The 17,834-nt window shown below is 37.3% G+C and overlaps 2 protein-coding genes across 3 annotated transcripts in view; one reads left to right on the forward strand and one right to left on the reverse strand.

The window, feature by feature from the left end:
- Positions 1 to 17,834, reverse strand: part of LOC139717241 (sushi domain-containing protein 4-like) — a 460,810-nt gene that overhangs the window by 105,083 nt on the left and 337,893 nt on the right. The window lies entirely within an intron of this gene.
- LOC139717545 (uncharacterized) lies at positions 9,955 to 15,894 on the forward strand. Its single transcript, XM_071629057.1, has 2 exons — positions 9,955 to 10,219; positions 13,519 to 15,894. The coding sequence occupies exons 1-2, from the start codon at positions 10,217 to 10,219 to the stop codon at positions 13,906 to 13,908; spliced, it is 393 nt and encodes a 130-aa protein (XP_071485158.1). The 5' UTR covers positions 9,955 to 10,216; the 3' UTR covers positions 13,909 to 15,894.

The raw sequence follows: 17,834 nt of genomic DNA on the forward strand, positions 1-17,834 counted from the left end.
ATAACAGTTAAGAAATTGGAGATATTTCTACAGACTTTCAGACTTCACCAAGTGATATGTATTTTGCCAGTATTCTTGCCATTTACTTCACATCTTTTAGAGATGATGTTTATTTCATTACAAAAAGAAAAAAACAACATCATCTGAAAAAGCTACACAAGTTACATGATTGTCAAATTAAAGTTCCATTTGAATTTTGATAATGGAACTTTCTTCAGAGAGAGAAAATAACTGGATTTCATTTTTAATGTTTGATTACTTTTCAAAAATGGCATATGTAATACTGATCACTGGTATAGCAAACTTCATCATCATAACTGTACAAGACAAGCAAACTTAGGTAACTCTAATTTTCTTCCTGGTGAAATTCCCAAATTCCTACATGGGCCTTATCGGTCAGCAAAGTTTGTATAATTGTTTATCGTCAAGTTTCTTAGACATCGTGCATTTCTTGGCCATATGTCCCACTCATCCACTTCCGCAGCAACTAACCCACTGATTTCAGGACAGCATTAACTGGTCAATCTAGCTGATTTACACAAAATAAGGTACCGGGCAACAGTGCTCGTTTCCTGGGAGCCAGAGATGTGTGTTGCAAACAATTGAGGTTGGGTGGTCGCTGAACTTTTGATTTGGAATGCTGCGGTCACAGGAAGGAAGTTAGATGTCGTCAGGGTTACATTGTTTCCCTTTTGCATCACAGGGTAACTTTTACAAAAAGCCATAGTCTCTGTCAGTTAACACTGTTTCCATGACAACAGATTATTCTAAGTGAGAACAGGGAAGTGTTAGTTTTGGAGTCTTTCTGGAGGGAGAAGGAAGGAGAGAGTAAGAGAGAGAAAGACACAAAATTTGATATGCAAAAATATGCACGTACGCACCAAGCTGTGCTTATGAAATCATTAGCATGGTTAGTCACTTCAATCAATGTAGTCACCATTATCATCTTCTTTGTCATCATTTAAACCATTTTCATCATAGCCATCATCATAATCACTGTAAGTGCCATGAGCATCATCACATATATCATCAGTACTGCCATAATACTAATCATCATCATCATCTCAAATATCATCAGCATTGCCATAATCATTATCATCATCTTCATCATCACCACCATCATCATCCCAATTATCATCACTCCCTTCATCACTCAAACCATCATCACCATCATCATACCCTTTACCATAATCACTGTCAGCACCAACACCATCACCAATATCAACAGTATTGCCATAATTATCATCATCACTACTCTCATCACTCAACACCATCATCACCATCACTATCTTCAGCATTGTCATCATCATCATTACCACCACCACCACCTTCATCACCACCATCATCATCACCATTATCACTATCTTTGTCATCTTTATCATCCCCATCACCATCATCATCACCATCATCATCATCATCATCATCATCATCATCACCATCACCACCATCACCACCATCATCACCACCATCATTGCCATCATCACCATCTTCATCATCACCATCATCATCACCACCACCATCATCATCACTGCCATCATCACCATCTTCAACATCACCATCATCGCTATCACTGTCATCATTTTCACCATCATCATCAATTTCCTTCTCCATTATCACCATTTTCATCATCAAGCATCATTGGAATGCTGGCTATTACTACAAAGATAAAAAAATGAGGACTTTAATTAGCCATGGCCTCCTCATCAACGTATTAAGATCAGTTACAGAGTCATCCGAGGGAAGTACCTTGGAGGGTTACTTCTTGGTTACATTGGTCTCTATTGAAAACAAGATTCTTGATTCATCTTAATGACAATGGAAAATTGAAACACATTAATATTTTTTTTGGCATTCAACGCAGGTGCTTCAAGAACCTAACTATGTTGCCGGTTCTCTACAGAACAATTCTTGTAATGATGATAATAAACACAGTAAGAACAGTAAAACAGGGAAGAAGAACAATAATAAAGACAATGGTCTTAGTCATATTGATAATGATGATTGCAATAAATGACAGTACAGATGGTAAGCAGCTAATATGGCATAAAACTGTCGCAATACAGTACAGCTCCCATTGGCGGACTTATCATGGGTCCTAAGAAACAGAAATGAATTAAAATGATCCCAAAAGTTTTTTGTCCACCAATTCTCACTGTATCGTCGTGAAACAAAGTGAGTCTCTTTGATGTATATATATGCTCAAACAGCTCAATCTGTGTTGACACAAATTCTACCAATAAAACTCAGCGAAGATGCTGAGAACAAAAAAGAAAAAAGAAAAAAAGAAGAAAACAGGAATGATGAGAGGCGAGATAATCCAGGCTTAGCATAACTGGGTCATGTACCGTTTAATTGCACCCATCTCACACATGCGGTGAGATCAGAACAGCTCTATTCAGTCCGTAACCACTTATGACAATACTCCAGTGCTGTTGACTCAGCACCTGTAGGCGTTGGAGGACTTGTCAGTCTAATTGAAATTTGCGCTTTGATTTCTATGAGCGGTCCGGCACCTCCTCTCGTTATGGACAGGATATTAAGCCACCGCTATGAGCAGGAGCTCTCTCGAAATATGTTTGATACTAGTCATGGCAACGACGGCATCTAATCCATTCGCACCATATGGACTTGCACTTCAAGACAGCTGTTTGAAATAAAGCCATGAAGGGGTCAGCTTTAAGCAAACATAGCACACACACACACACACACACACGCACACCCACACACACACACACACACATGAGCACACATAAGCATACAATATACAAGCATACACATACATACATGTATTCATATTTTCCTGGCTTTACTGCAGAAAAACAAATAGTAAAAGAGTTGCATCTTTCTACAATGTCTAAATTTGGCATGTTGGATAAATTATGCAAAATATCAAGACTTGAAAGAGCAAAAGCAGTACTGGGATAATCCCAAGGGCGGCAATAATGAAAAGAAATTTCATCTGTACTTCATCATGAAGCTAAAGCATACACATAAACTAATACATTGATGCAATACTGTAAATGTACCATGTCACTACATTATTTGGAATGATTCTATTGCTTGACAAAAAGAAAAAAAAAAGAACAGACAAAAAAAGTCTGGATTTCATGCACAAGTCATATTTAAAAAAATGGTAGCAGGTATAAACTAGAAAAGCACTCTGAGAGCGCAGACCTCCGCCAGGCAGCTACTTTCCACTGATGATCTTGCTCTTCCATAGAGATCAGTGATTTCCAACCATACGTATGCATGCAGAAAAATCGCACAATTTCCCGATATAGAAGCCTTTGTTACGTCATAAGCCCTCAGCTGCGGTGCGCGCCTCGCCCTAGCAGAAACTAGAGCACGCACCGTAGTGTGCATATGAAAACCTCAAAATGTGTAGCTGGAACTCCCAAGTTCATTGACCCTACTTGCCAATATATCGAAAATCCTTCAAAAAATCCATAAAAATATCTGGATCACTACGAAAATTTAATCATCCGTTCCTTGTGTCATTCTCAACCTTCCCTGCAAGTTTCATCCAAATCCGTGCACAACTTTTTGAGTTATTTTTGCACACGGACAAACTAACTACCTTACTGACAAACAAACCAATAGTAATGAAAACATAACCTCCTTCCTCGGCGGAGGTAATGAGAAATATGCATTTCAAGTGCCTGATTACCATGAATTATGATATACTAAGACAATGAAATCAAAAGAATTTTCCCATACTCAGAATATGTCAATGTTAAGCTTCATTCAATTTCAGTCAATTCTTCTTTTGAAATTTGACTAGGAAAATGCATAAAGATTCTTGGAATCTCTGAAAGCTCTCCAATTCCTTAATAACCCGTTGAGGACGAGTCCTGAGTATACTCGCGCAGGTGTCTATGGGAAATGCGTGCTGTAGCAAAATCAGTCCGTCCTCAATGGGTTAATTAAAAGTTTTTAAAAAAATTCTTTTATATTCTCTCTGTGTACATCTGACCACGTGGTATACTGTAAAACCAGAAATTTTCATGTGCATGAAATTTTTATGAATTTTGTGCATGAGAAACTTTTGTAAATTTTGTGAGAAGCCACAATTCATGAAAGTGAAATGCTCGTGGAAGCTTTTGTCTACACAATCCAGAACATGTAGTAAACTCCTAATTTTTGCATGGTCGGTACTTTGCAAAAGTTTCATGCCACAAAAAAAAAAAGGTTGTCAGCTCAAAAAGTTTCATGTCGGTGCTGTAAATGTTTTCAGTTTTACAGAATACTACGGACTTGGCTCTGACATAGATTGGTCGGTAACATCCAATCACTTTTTTGAACATTCTCAAGGACAAATTGATGCAACTTCATGCAGGCATTTGAACCCTTTCTATGATCAGCTGAACATCACACTTTTATTCCATCATCTTCAACCAGAAGCAAACTAGATTCCTGATGACTAACATTTTATTGTTGTTATTCTTGATGTTGTTTTTTTTCTTCAAAATCCTGTAACCCCAACATGCATGACAACAATTAGTCATGCCGTGTGTTTGTGTTTCTATATGATGTATCACTAATCATGAAAGTTTATACTGCAGGAGTGTTCATAAGTGAGCATCTAACCATTTTATTAGATTATTTATACTTTGACTACAGCATATGAAAAAAAAACTTGCAATATCTGTATCTATCTGAAAATGGTTACTCATTGTTATACCATGTTCTGCTCGATCATACTCCTACTGGAGTTTGCAGTTCTGCAAAACAGTCATTTCTCCTACATAGACACACACACAAACATCTACTGAAAAGGAACAGTTTCATGCTTTATCTCAGTAACTAAAAACAAAGAATTGCCATGGCTACAACAAATAGAAAAGCAAAGTGGTGCTCGTATTGTTTTGTGTCCATAGTTTCAGATTAAGTGAACCTTTTTCAAAGGAAATGGCCTGGCCATCTGAATCCAAAGAACTGGTTGTGCAAAGTGACGTCAATACGAGACTACATACCTTATACGGACTGGCAACTGAAAGGGGAAAACACGTTTGACCACTGCGAGTGTCTGCCTCACAATACTAGTTGACCAATTGAGAACGGACTGATTTGCTACAACATGCATTTCCCAAAGACACTTGCCCGAGTATACTTGGGACTCGTCCTCAGCGGGTTAAGCTGTCCGTGTCAGCATAGAGAAACTGCTGCATTCCAGCAATACACAATCATTTCTGTGTATCCTCATGATGATAATCTTTATCTAAAGGTTTGTTTTTCTTTTCATCTTTGCTCGAAATCAATGTGAAATAGACAGAGAACATGAGAAAAGGCTCAGAGGCCTCGTGGAAAGGCAAGTCCTCTTTAATTCATTGAAGACAAGTCCTGAATATACTCAAGCAAGTGTCTATGGGAAGTGTGTGTTGTAGCAAAATCAGCCCATCCAACAGGTTAATAGACAATTAATAACATAATATAGCCATGATTAACAAGGAAAAGTAGAAATTACGCGGTGCGTAACATATGTCCCCGCCGGAAGTAGCATTTTGTAACAAAATGTGCAATATAGGTAAAAAATCAAGGTCAAAGGTCAAAGAAGTCAAAGGTCAAAATTCTGTGTAGAAGTTTTGAAGCCCTCACCTAGTGCCATCACATAAAGCAAATGGAATCGAAATTGGGTTAGAAATGGCGAAGGAGTAGCATTTTGTAGCCAATGTACAATATAGGTCAAAAATCAAGGTCAAAGGTCAAAGAAGACAAAGGTCAAAATTCTGTGTAGAAGTTTTGAAGCCCTCACCTAGTGCTATCACATAAAGCAAACGGAATCGAAATCGGGTTAGAAATGGCGAAGGAGTAGCATTCTGTAGCAAAATGCACAATATAGGTCAAAAATCAAGGTCAAAGGTCAAAGAAGTCAAAGGTCAAAATTCTGTGTAGAAGTTTTGAAGCCCTCAACTAGTGCCATCATATAAAGCAAACGGAATCGAAATCGGGTTAAAAATGGCGAAGGAGTAGCATTTCGTAGCAAAATGTACAATATAGGTCAAAAATCAAGGTCAAAGGTCAAAGAAGTCAAAGGTCAAAATTCTGTGTAGAAGTTTTGAAGCCCTCACCTAGTGCCATCACATAAAGCAAACGGAATCGAAATCGGGTTAGAAATGGCGAAGGAGTAGCATTTTGTAGCAAAATGTACAATATAGGTCAAAAAATCAAGGTCAAAGGTCAAAGAAGTCAAAGGTCAAAATTCTGTGTAGAAGTTTTGAAGCCCTCACCTAGTGCCATCACATAAAGCAAACGGAATCGAAATCGGGTTAGAAATGGCGAAGGAGTAGCATTTTGTAGCAAAATGTACAATATAGGTCAAAGGTCAAGGTCAAAGGTCACGACTGAAATTCTGTGTAGAAGTTTCAAAGCTCCCATGTAGTGCTATCATATAAAGCAAACAGAATCAAAATTGGCTCATAAATGACAGAGAAGTAGCAAATTGAAGATTTTGATCACACACGGACGCACACACGGACACACGGACACACGGACACACGGACGGACGGACGGACAGACGGACGGACACACGGACACACACACGTACGGAGCCCGTTTCATAGTCCCCTGCTCGAACTCGTTCGGCGGGGACAAAAATTAACAAGCACACACATAAAGAACACACATCAAAGCATACACATCTGGAAGAGATGGCAAATAGATATAATACTGTAAAGCAACATATTTTCGCAGCAAGAAATTTCTGTGCTAATTGGAACCGACGGCCTTTTTCACGGCATGGAATTTTCAAAATTCCTACTGGCATTCAATGTATATATAGCGTATACACAAGATTGTTCATTTTGTGAATCTTGGCTCTCGTGAAGATAAAACTCACGCGAATATTTCTGGTTTTACAGTAATCAGTATTCACGCACGAGAGAATTTTTGAGAACTTTCTAGAATAACCTAAAGTTTCTGCATGCATGCCGCTCCCTTTGTATGGAATTCCAAACAATAGGAATATTGAAGTCGACAGATCTGTGTGTATAAAGTGAATTAAAGGGATGGCATAGTCTTGGTGGAGACCAGGATTGGGCTTTTAACTTTTTGCGAGATACCGGAAAACCACTTATGAATTATGACAGAGCATACCATTCTAAGAGGAATTCAAAGTTTAATCGATGAAAATGGGTTTTGAAATGGCTGAGACATCCAAAAACAAAGTAAAACAAAGCAATTGTACTAAAAGGTACGTGTAGGTCCCACCTTTTATATTAGGATCGCTCTGTTTTGGATGTCTCGGCCATTTCAAAACCAATTTCTATCAAATAAATGGTGAATTAGTCTTGAAGTTACACGCTCTTTCACATTTCACAAGAGGTTTCTCATTATCTTTCCAAAAATGTTAGAAACCTGAAGGTAGGTCTCAACCCAAACTAAATGTATATTTGCATGTATGTACCCAGGTATGTCAATATGTATCTCTCTCTTCCTCTTATTTCTCCTGTTCTCCTCCTTGAATATCCATTTGCTTGGATGAAGGATGATTTTGTTCTTGTTTGATTAATGGTGCTCATTTCTACCCCTCCCCAGGACCAAGGATCTACATAACTACAACCCACATACCCAATCAGTAATTAGTAAAAATGAGATCAAAATGCTGCAATTTCTGAGCAGTGACATCTTCTAATTAGACGGAAAACCTTGACAAATAAAAGACGTTCATTTGCATTTACCAACCTCCTACGGATAGGTGATGGCCTCGTCGAAGAAGTGTTGCAATGAACAATGCTTATCATGCCATTCAATCTTTCCATTTTCTGTTTATATATGAAAAAAAAAAGGTCCCACACAAGTCTCATATCTTCAATGAATGCAATTCATGGCTAATGCGATTCCCAGAAAAATTTGAAGACAAATGTTTCGAAAAACAAAAAGATCTCCTGCTCATGCTAGCCCTTGATGATACAGGGTTTCATGACCACGTCTAGTTTTCCATTTTCTGTTTACATCAACAACAACAACAAAAAGTCCCACACAAGTCTCATATCTTCAATAACTGCAATTCGTGGCTAATACGATTCCCAGAAAAGTTTGAAGACAAATGTTTCAAAAAAAAAAAAAAAAACTCCTGCTAACCCTTCATGGCTTCATGACCACATGTATAATTTACTTTTGTAAATCCATCTTATTTTTGCATTGATAAAAAGTGATTAGATGCTAGTCTGTGTAGGACTGCGGTTCTGTTTACTTGGGCAGGTATATACTTGGTATATACTCGGAGATTGCACTTCCATTATACAAAGGAATATGCCTTTACAAGGAAATAACAAGGGCAAAAGGATTGCATGTCCTTTCTAGCTTACTCTAATGGCAGGGTGATGTGATTATGATTCCACAAAACATCCATGCGAAGTCGATGGCTGTAATTTGAGTCCTATATGTGTCCCATCCTCTGTGTACCCATCACAATTTGTTGAAACTGAAGCAATGCTTTGCGGCATTTGACCAACCCTCACCCACATCACAGGCATGGTTTCTTCAAAACTACAACTCACTCTCCTTTTTTGATGGATCAATTTTTATTTCACCAATAAGTTCATCATATATTTGCAGTTCCTCTTATAATCTAGTCTGAACGATTGATTGAAATGAATTGTACTTGACGGAATACCAGCTTACAATGTAAAAATATACATTGAGAAAATATTGGTACATTCCATATCAATAACCACCAGGTTTAGATTTTCCTGATTTAATCTAAATCGCACAAAACACTTAGTACAAGAATAAGAACTCGAATTGAAATCAAAACTCTCTCACCCCACATTAATTCATCTACAGGATGGCTCCTGGCTCCTGTGTTCAGCCATCTCAGTTCCAGCATCTTTTAAGACTGCATTCAGATGGAAATGATTCTTGACGGCATAATGTTACTAGAGCTTAAAATATATGTGATAATCTCCCTGCATTAACTTAATAAAGCTGCTGATATCTGGGCAAGAAAAATACCAAATGAAGTTATAAGATGATTGGGTTGAAAACATGAAAATAAAATGAAATGAAAATCATTTTATTTACCATTTCTATCTAATCTTTCTCCATGATAAGTCATGCAGTGAGATTAAGAGGGCTCAATTTAGTGATAAAAAGATTATCATTCTTGCAATCAAAGTCTCCATTGACTAAAAGGTTTAAATATCTTATTTCCTTATAAGTGACTACTGAGTACAGCTTAAGTGTATAGTGATCGATATAATATAATTCCAAACTTAATGTTAGTGGGTCAATTCATGAAAACTTGATTGGCTTAACCTGACTAGAACCTCCATCTGGCAATCTGGTTACTGTTGTACCTGATTTCTTTACTTTGTCTTTGATGGGTTTAGACCAGCCAAACAAGTTTGTAAGGGAAATCTTACTCTTCTGCAAGGGAAACAAAAGTTGAGTTGGAAGAAAATATTCTTACCATTTTCATTTTCATTTTCGAAGAAATTAATGACTTTGAGACACCCAGACTTTGTAAATATGTATTCCCTCTCCCTCTCTTTCTCTCTTCTTCTCTGTCTGTCTCTCTCCATCAGTTTGTCTGTATGGCTGTTTCTTCCTGGGCCAGAACTGTGCGTACAATTCCTTTTGACGTCACATGGTACTTACTGGCCTATAAAGCAGGGAAAGAACAGTATTTCACAACCTGGCTCAGCCCAGCCAATCGGGTAAAGCCACAGACATTAGGCCCCGCCCACCTCATGACGTTTGCATCAGCGCTCCATTGAGGCATTGGCTGGATATTACAGGAAGCTTACTCCAGCTCCAAGGGAAGAAAGGCTTGTGTGTTTGTGGGGGGGGGGGGGGGGGGAGAGTTGGGGGTTTCCAAAGCCTGTTTGAAACTATAAATATGACAAGCACCACGTTTTTGTCTTCAGTCTAGTTATCTTGGCATTTACCGACAGACCAATTAGGCCGAGTGCTCGCTCTCCCTCTCTTTCTGCCCAAGTCCTTTTTTGTGTACATTTTCCCTCCTCTCTCGCTCGCTCCGTTGTTCGGCAAACCTGCAGACCTCGCTGAAGCAGAGTCTCAAGATTCCATAGTGATTCAGTTACAAAAATATTGTTTGTGTACGCATCCTTGATCTCCACCACTTCACACACAAAAAAAAACCTCAAAGGGTCACCTGCTGAGAGGCATTCGTCTGATTCAAAGAGGGAATACAAGCTGCCGGAAAAAACCACCTGGGTTCACACTTGGCAAGTCAATTGCTGTAATCACATCAATAATGGTAAGTTTACATGCTTTCTTGCAAAGTTCTTTTTCCAACAGCAAATTATTTTTCTCTCATTCATCATGTGAGTCAATTGGGGAAATTTGCTGTGGACTTGAAAATCTCCACACATGATTAGCTTTCATGCTGTTGAAAATACTTTTCATGATTTCTTAAATACATTGATTTGGGAAATGACTATTGATGATTTCAACAGAATTTCATTTTTGTTCAAAGGCTGCAATATCAAACATTTTTGCATAATCATGCTATGTCTGAGGACTAAAGTTCACATATAGATAGGGAAATATATTGCTTATCACTGCTTTGTTCAATGTGAATGAAAACAAAAATGCATCTTCAGTGGACAAAAACATGCATGGGTGCACTCTGTTTCCTCATAATGCTAACAGCTTTTCTCCACTGAGGATTGGAGAAAGTACTGTTGTACCAGAAATTTCCGTGTGCATTTAAATTTTGCAAATTTTGAGAGAGCGAAGATTTGTGAAATTAAAACGCTTTCACACTGCTGAAGATACTCCAATGAATAAGGAAATAAAATATATATGTATCTATATATATATTGACAGGTTTTCATAATATGTAAGAGGGAGGTTAACACATCAATGAGATCGTAATTATGTTGTTAAAGTCAAGGATGTGTGGGAGTCATCGCTGAAATCTTATAAATGTTCATCTCCTTTGAGAGGACTTGAACAACAATAACATTGTCAGGATTCACCGGCTCAAAGAATGACTCCTCTGAGATAGAATATGCTTTCGCTATGAGCTTAATTTAAAGGGTGTGTACAGTTCTGGTCGAGGTGAGAATTTAGCTTTTAACGTTTTGCGAGATATTCAGAAACCACTATATGGGATGTCAAAGAGCATGTGGTTCTAAGGGGCATCGAAAGTTTATTCAATGAAAATCGGTTTTGAAATGGCTGAGATATCCCAAAACAAGGTGAAACAAAGAGATCCTAATAAAGTTGTGGCATGTCGCCTTTTATTATTAGCACTTTTTTTTGGATATCTCAGCCATTTGGCAGCCAATTTTCATCAAATAAACATTGAATTCTTCTTAAAATTGCATGCTCTTTCATATTTCATAGGAGGTTTCTCATTATCTCACTTAGGAATGTTCAAAGCATGAATCCACACCTTGACCAGTACTGTACAGCCCCTTTAATTCAAGCTCAGCAAAACCATCAGTGACAACTGTGTAGTTAGTTACATAATCATGTGTATAGAAGATTTAAAGCTGTACCTACATCAGGTCTAGAAAGGAGAGAAAATGAAGAGCTGTTCACCTACTTCTGTAAGAGTCACAGAATTTATTGACGGTGCATTCAGTCAGGTGGATAGTAGTTACCTCCATCATACATTATTATGTCATGTCCATCACTACATGAATGCTGTTTAAACCAATACATATTGCTCTTGACTGTTTGCGGATCATCTTTTCTGATTACTGATGACTTTGATAGGTCAAGAACAAAGGGGGAGGGCAGAAGACCTTCAAGAAAATCTCAATTGGTGATAGAACTGAATGTGATTGTTAATACTCAGAGGCAACTCTATCACAGCTCACAAAATTTGTCCTTAAAAACAGCAGCCAACATTGATTGCAAGGAATAGTCCCAGAGCTTTGAAAACACGTATATATGATCAAAAGTGAAGTATCCACTTCCTGCAAGATATAAGGAGTCAGTGAAATGAATGGTTCAGATTATGATGGCATTCAATGAAACTTAAACCAGGGTATCATGTACAACTGTCTGCATACAAATTCAAAATTTTTAAGTCTCACATTGAGAGAGTAGCACAATGATTGTATTGATCCCTCCATTGAGATTAAATGTTAAATATACATTGATGAAACTATTCATAAATGAGGGTTTGTTATTTCATTACACTCAAAATATATATCTGAAAGGAAATGCGCATAATGTTGGTTCATGCAGCAACAGTCACACACTTCTGATTTTGGCCAAAGAAAGTTACAAGAGTACAGCCAACCTTGCCAAGTCGAATCCAAAAGAACCAGAAAAAGAAGTGTGTTGACTTACGAGGATTTCAAATTGTACGGTAAAATTTTCTAAGTTTATCTCTATCAAGGGTAGAATTTTTTCTTCCATTTAAAGAAGAAATCCACCCTTAAAACAAATAAACTTCAAAAGAAAGATAAAAATATTCCCTACAGAACGATGCAAAAATGACAAAAATTGGATAAGAAATAAGGAAGATGTGACATTTTGAAATTTAAGATTTTTTTCAAAAAACATTTTTTGACCAGTCCTTATGAATATTCAATTGAGCAAGCTGATGATGTTATACCCTCACAATTTCTCATGTACGTTATATATGAAATTCGAAAAAATTGTTATTTTCAGCTGATACAAGTGAAAGCATGTTCCCATACCAAGATATATCCTGCAGAACTAACATATGTTTTTTTTATTTTGGGTGGTTTTAAGACAAGTTTTCTATTTATGCAGCTGAAATATATTTGTAAATCGTTTTCATTTCTGTAAATGAAATGAATAAGAAATTGTGAGAGCATGGTCAAGAAATGTCTTCCGTAAAAAATGTGAAATTTTAAACTTTTGTATATCTATCTTGTTTCTGACCCGATTTTTGTCATCTTTTGTATCATTCTGAAGGGAATATTTTTCTCTTTCTTTTGAAGTTTATTTATATTTGGAGTGGATTTCTTCTTTAAGTCAAGGCTGAATGTAGCATGCTACAATTTGTTACAAGAACTGAATGAATGAACCCCCAAAGTCATTAAAACATGATATTTGAAAGTGGATAAAGAACATTTGAAAAAGAACTACCAAACACCTAGCATAGGTCACTTGGGTGGAATCATCTTCAAACCAGTCCTCTTAAGCCTGAATTTTGGGAGCACAACTCTTGCACAGCATTACTGATTGCAATTTTCAAATATAATACTTCATTTCAGAACAATAATTTATCAAAAAATCAATCGCTAGTTCTGTATTCAAATCAAAACAACTGCCTGACAGCCCAAGCATATCCATTCACAAACATCTTCAGGAGATGTATAAATTTGTCCCAACCAAACCACTTTTTGAAAGAATCAAAGGAAACTTCTTGCCAAATGTGAGTTTCCTTCATCGAAAAAAACAGAAGCAATTTGAACTCAGTTGGGTCCACTGCGTTCTGATGCTGCTGGTCAAACGTAATTGAATGTTTGAGGACACATAGATAGCCAGAAAGAATAAAAATCAAATTGGTTTTATTTTTGTTTTATCATTTTTTGTACACTTTTGATTATATCTTTTCTTAAACAGGAGAAGCACATCCTTTTTGTCCTGAGCGTCTTAGCTGTGGTCATTCCCAGTATGGTTTTTGCTGCCCCCACCCTACTCGACCAACTCATGGACGTCAATACAGCTGATGAGACGGATGAGGACATTGGTGGTGCCCACGACTTTGACAAGAGGGAGGCCATGGGCTTCGACGACGGCTTGGACACGCTGCTGCGGCAACGGCGCATGCCACGAGGCGACCACTGTGTCATCAACTGCTGGAATTGCATTAAGGTTTTCCACAAGAACAGCATCAACCTCGGTTCCTGTATCACCGGCTGCTCTGGCCTTACTACGAGGAAGATGCTGACCAGCCCTTTGGATGCCCAGTCATGGTCAAGATGCGCAACTCACTATCGCCACCAACGTTAGAGTTTTCTGAATAAGTCTTGGCACCCCCATCCTACTTTACCAACAAAAACCACGGACTATTAAGAACTGTACTCTCTACTAGTAAATACAGAAAAAAAAAATTCATCCAGCCATTTGTTACATCCTTCGTTATTATTTTGTTCCTGTTGCACCCGAAACCACTACACTATGTTCAAGTTAAATTTCCACATGTTATCAAGAACTGTTGTGAAGAAGTACTCAACTTCTCTAGAATCTTAACAATAATTGTCAGCTGACTACTTTCATAACTAATTGACCTGACAATACTGAATGATTTTTCATGCAGCAACACACAATGTCTAGTGCATTCAGCTGAACGTTAAAATCCATGGAAAATGAAATATTGAACCAGTTTTGATTTTGTAATGGTGCCATTTATGTGAAAAAAAATGCATGTTTTCCTATCAAAAGTCCAAAGTTGAGTAATCAGTATGTCTAGTAGAAAAAGATGGTTCATTGTATTCAGGGTTCACTTGAGGGGACCTTTTTTTCTCTCATGTTTTTGATATCATGCATCATGAGAGCCTTCGCCAAAACTGCTTTTTGAAAATGCTTTTTGAACATCCTACATATTGGATCACACTTTTTTGGGGGGTAATTTATTCATCAGTGAAGGAATGCATTTAAACTCTGCACTCTCTATGGCAGAATGCAGTTACCATCGACACCAGTATTTTTCATCGTCTCATTTTTTTTTTTCATTATTTATTTTTTGGTGTGTGCAATAACATTGATCTGTAAGAACAATGTCTGAAGCAGTGTCAAACAGTTTTGTGTCCTGATGTTTGTGGCATGTACTACAAAGCATGCTCTGATGTATTTGAGGCTTAAGAGCCTGTAAGTGACAAAGCTCATATTCAAACCATGATTCAACCACATCAAAATGCATTCTGGTGTAAATGTTGATCAGCAGGCAGACACCCTTGGGAAAGAAACCAACAGCTTTCCACTGTTAAATGTAACACTAACCCCAGCTTTCCACCTTGAACGAATGTTTCTCTGCTCTGCACTTAAGTATTCTCCATCAGTCTAATTAATCGAATAATTTTGGCTTTTTATCTACTGCACATTCTCTGTTTTTTTAATGTCATGCAAACATGACTGATGGTCGGAGTAGTTACTGTGTTGGTCGTACTTGTTTGATTTCATGAATGTACCTCAGACTTCCCTCAAAGAACCAGGCAGTTCCGGGAGTGAAAGATAGTGAAATGATTATAAACAAAAAATCAAACAAGCTGACCTTCTACAATCAACTTCATTCTAGCACTGGACAATAATTATGGCATATCACCTTCCCTTATCCATGAAATATTGTCCATTACAAAAATGAACGATAAATCATCTTGACATTTGCTGGATTTTCAGTTAGATTGCTTTCCTGTTACTCATATTCATCAGAGCACTTCTCTAGAAAAGAAATTATGCAGCTCTTAAAAAAAGACAATCTAGTACAAAATTTTATATAATCTATTTATTGTTGTATATAGTGTATATTATAAGATGAACTTGTGCTATATTGATTTGTTCTATCAAATAGTTAGATTGTACGATTAGCTTGCTTGCATCCACCATCCCTGCAAACAGGTTGCATTCATGTTCTAAAATAATGCCTACATTAAGAGCTGCTCTGATTCCGCATCCCTCGCATCATTTAAATGTCATATCAGGCTATAGGTGCAATATTGCAAAAGAACTTTTGTTTGAACAGCTCAAAAGCATATATGCTATTTACAGGCTAAAACGTAAACACTCAAAATGTAAGGGTCATGCTCTTAAAAAAAAAAGAAGAAATGCAAATGAGCTCTTGGGTTGCCAAGTGAGGGCATGTTTATTTCCTTCCTGTACCAGTGAGAATTTTCATCAGAATAAAGCCAAAATACAATGACGTTTGCAGATTTTGGCTTGAGTTGTATTACAGAATGATGATTAAAAAAAAGACAAATGACAAAACTATGTTGCAACGAATGTTGCCATCTCATTGTGCATGCATGCCAGCTGAAGTCGCCTTCCCATGGTTCTCATAAGGAGCTACGCTCTATCTCCATCTCCACAAGCATCTAGATTATTACAACCAAGGATAAAATGGGACAGGGGTGGGGGAGGGTGGGGGGAGGGTGGGTGGAGAGATAATGAGGAAGAGGCATTTGGGAAAGGGGGAGGGGGTATCATTGATGAGGTAATGAGGGGTCACACTGAGAAAGATGCAGACCATTTAATTAATCCATTCGATACTGAATTCTGGATCTCCACAGACTTAATACGCAGGCCACCAGATTCCCGTATGGAACTGGTTAAGACATAGCCAGTAAGTTTGGTAGCCCCTCGTCTAATGGGTACCAGCTAATGGGATACGCCTGTTGATTGGATAGGGTTTGAACAAACACCTTCCATGATGGTAATAGAATTTTCCCCCTCTTCATTAGGTACTCTGGTTAACTGGGCAAAATCTACTCTCCCTAAATCCTACGTAACTAAGCAGTAAGAGTTCTGCAACAATACTTTCAGTGAACCTGTGTGGAATGTCTCTCAGGTGTGCAAGATTGTGAAGAGGTGGTGATGTAGTGTCAGGTACTTGGGGAGTGCATGCTTTTCGTTTTCGTTGGGTGCATGAAAAAAAAAGCATCAAGATTGTTGTCATGGCAACAATAGGCTGACATCCATCATGGTAGAGTCTGTAGTGCACTGTATTTGCCGTAAGATATCGGGTAAACTGACTGACGTTGCTGTAAAATGTGCCGCAGAATAGATGAAAAATAGATGGCCTGAAGTTTTGATAATGAGTCTGAAATTGCTGTTTAAATTGATATTACGTGAGTCAAAGAGGGGAAATAGGAGAATCTAAAGACACGATAAAAGGGAATGAGATGCATGTAGTTCTACGTGGTGCTTCTTGGGGTGTATCTGTGTGTAAGTGTATGCGTGTATGTGCGTGTCGTATGAAATGAGCGGAGAAAAAAAGTGGCACTGATGAAAAAGTAGACCCACACAAACATAGAAACATATGAATATGTATATATATATATATATATATATATATATATATATATATATATATATATATATATACATACATACATACATACATACATACATACATACATACATACATACATATATATATATATATATATATATATATATATATATACATATAAAGATATAGATACAAATATACATTTGTAGATTAAAACATAATACATAAACAAGGAGAGAAAGCTTGAGGGAGATAGGTATTTAACATATTCACATAGTCATACAGCTACCGACATGGTCTAATTTTCGGGATCAGCTGGCTGGAATTACCGATCGTAATTACCTGTAAACATGGCCATAAAATAGCACAGTATCCTGTTCTTCACAGTTCATCTAATATGCCCTGCAAGCCATGTCTAACATGTGCCTATACAATAATGCTGGTACAGAGTCAGTTTCAAGAGAAAGGGTGCATATGTGTGTGTGTGCATGTGTGATTATTGAAAGTAAAGTGTTTCTGAGTGCCCACAAACATACAATACAAACAATGGTTATGACAGTATTAACAACATGATAACTAAATCTATGTAATCAAACTATAAAGGACATTCATCTGTGGGGAAAAAAAGTGACAGTTCAATAATCAACAAAGTATGTAAGCTACATATTATGGTGAGTATATCAATTCAATGACAAATGCAACTTAAACACATACCTTCAAGATCAGGTTATTGGCAATATCAGATTATGCCTTCAGTAATGGTGTTTTTAAATTTTTCTGCACTATACAAAACTATGACTACCATTTGTACATGACTTAACTTAAAAAAATTGTTATACAAAATGCTACTGAAGGACAAAATATCCTCAATTTAAATTTTCATGCATATGCATAATTTTGGAAGAGTCAAAACAAAGACAATTTTATTCAA

Source organism: Diadema antillarum, unplaced genomic scaffold (assembly GCF_040938485.1).
Source record: "Diadema antillarum isolate AM-2024a unplaced genomic scaffold, OU_Dant_1.0 scf00000007, whole genome shotgun sequence".
Taxonomy (NCBI): domain Eukaryota; kingdom Metazoa; phylum Echinodermata; class Echinoidea; order Diadematoida; family Diadematidae; genus Diadema; species Diadema antillarum.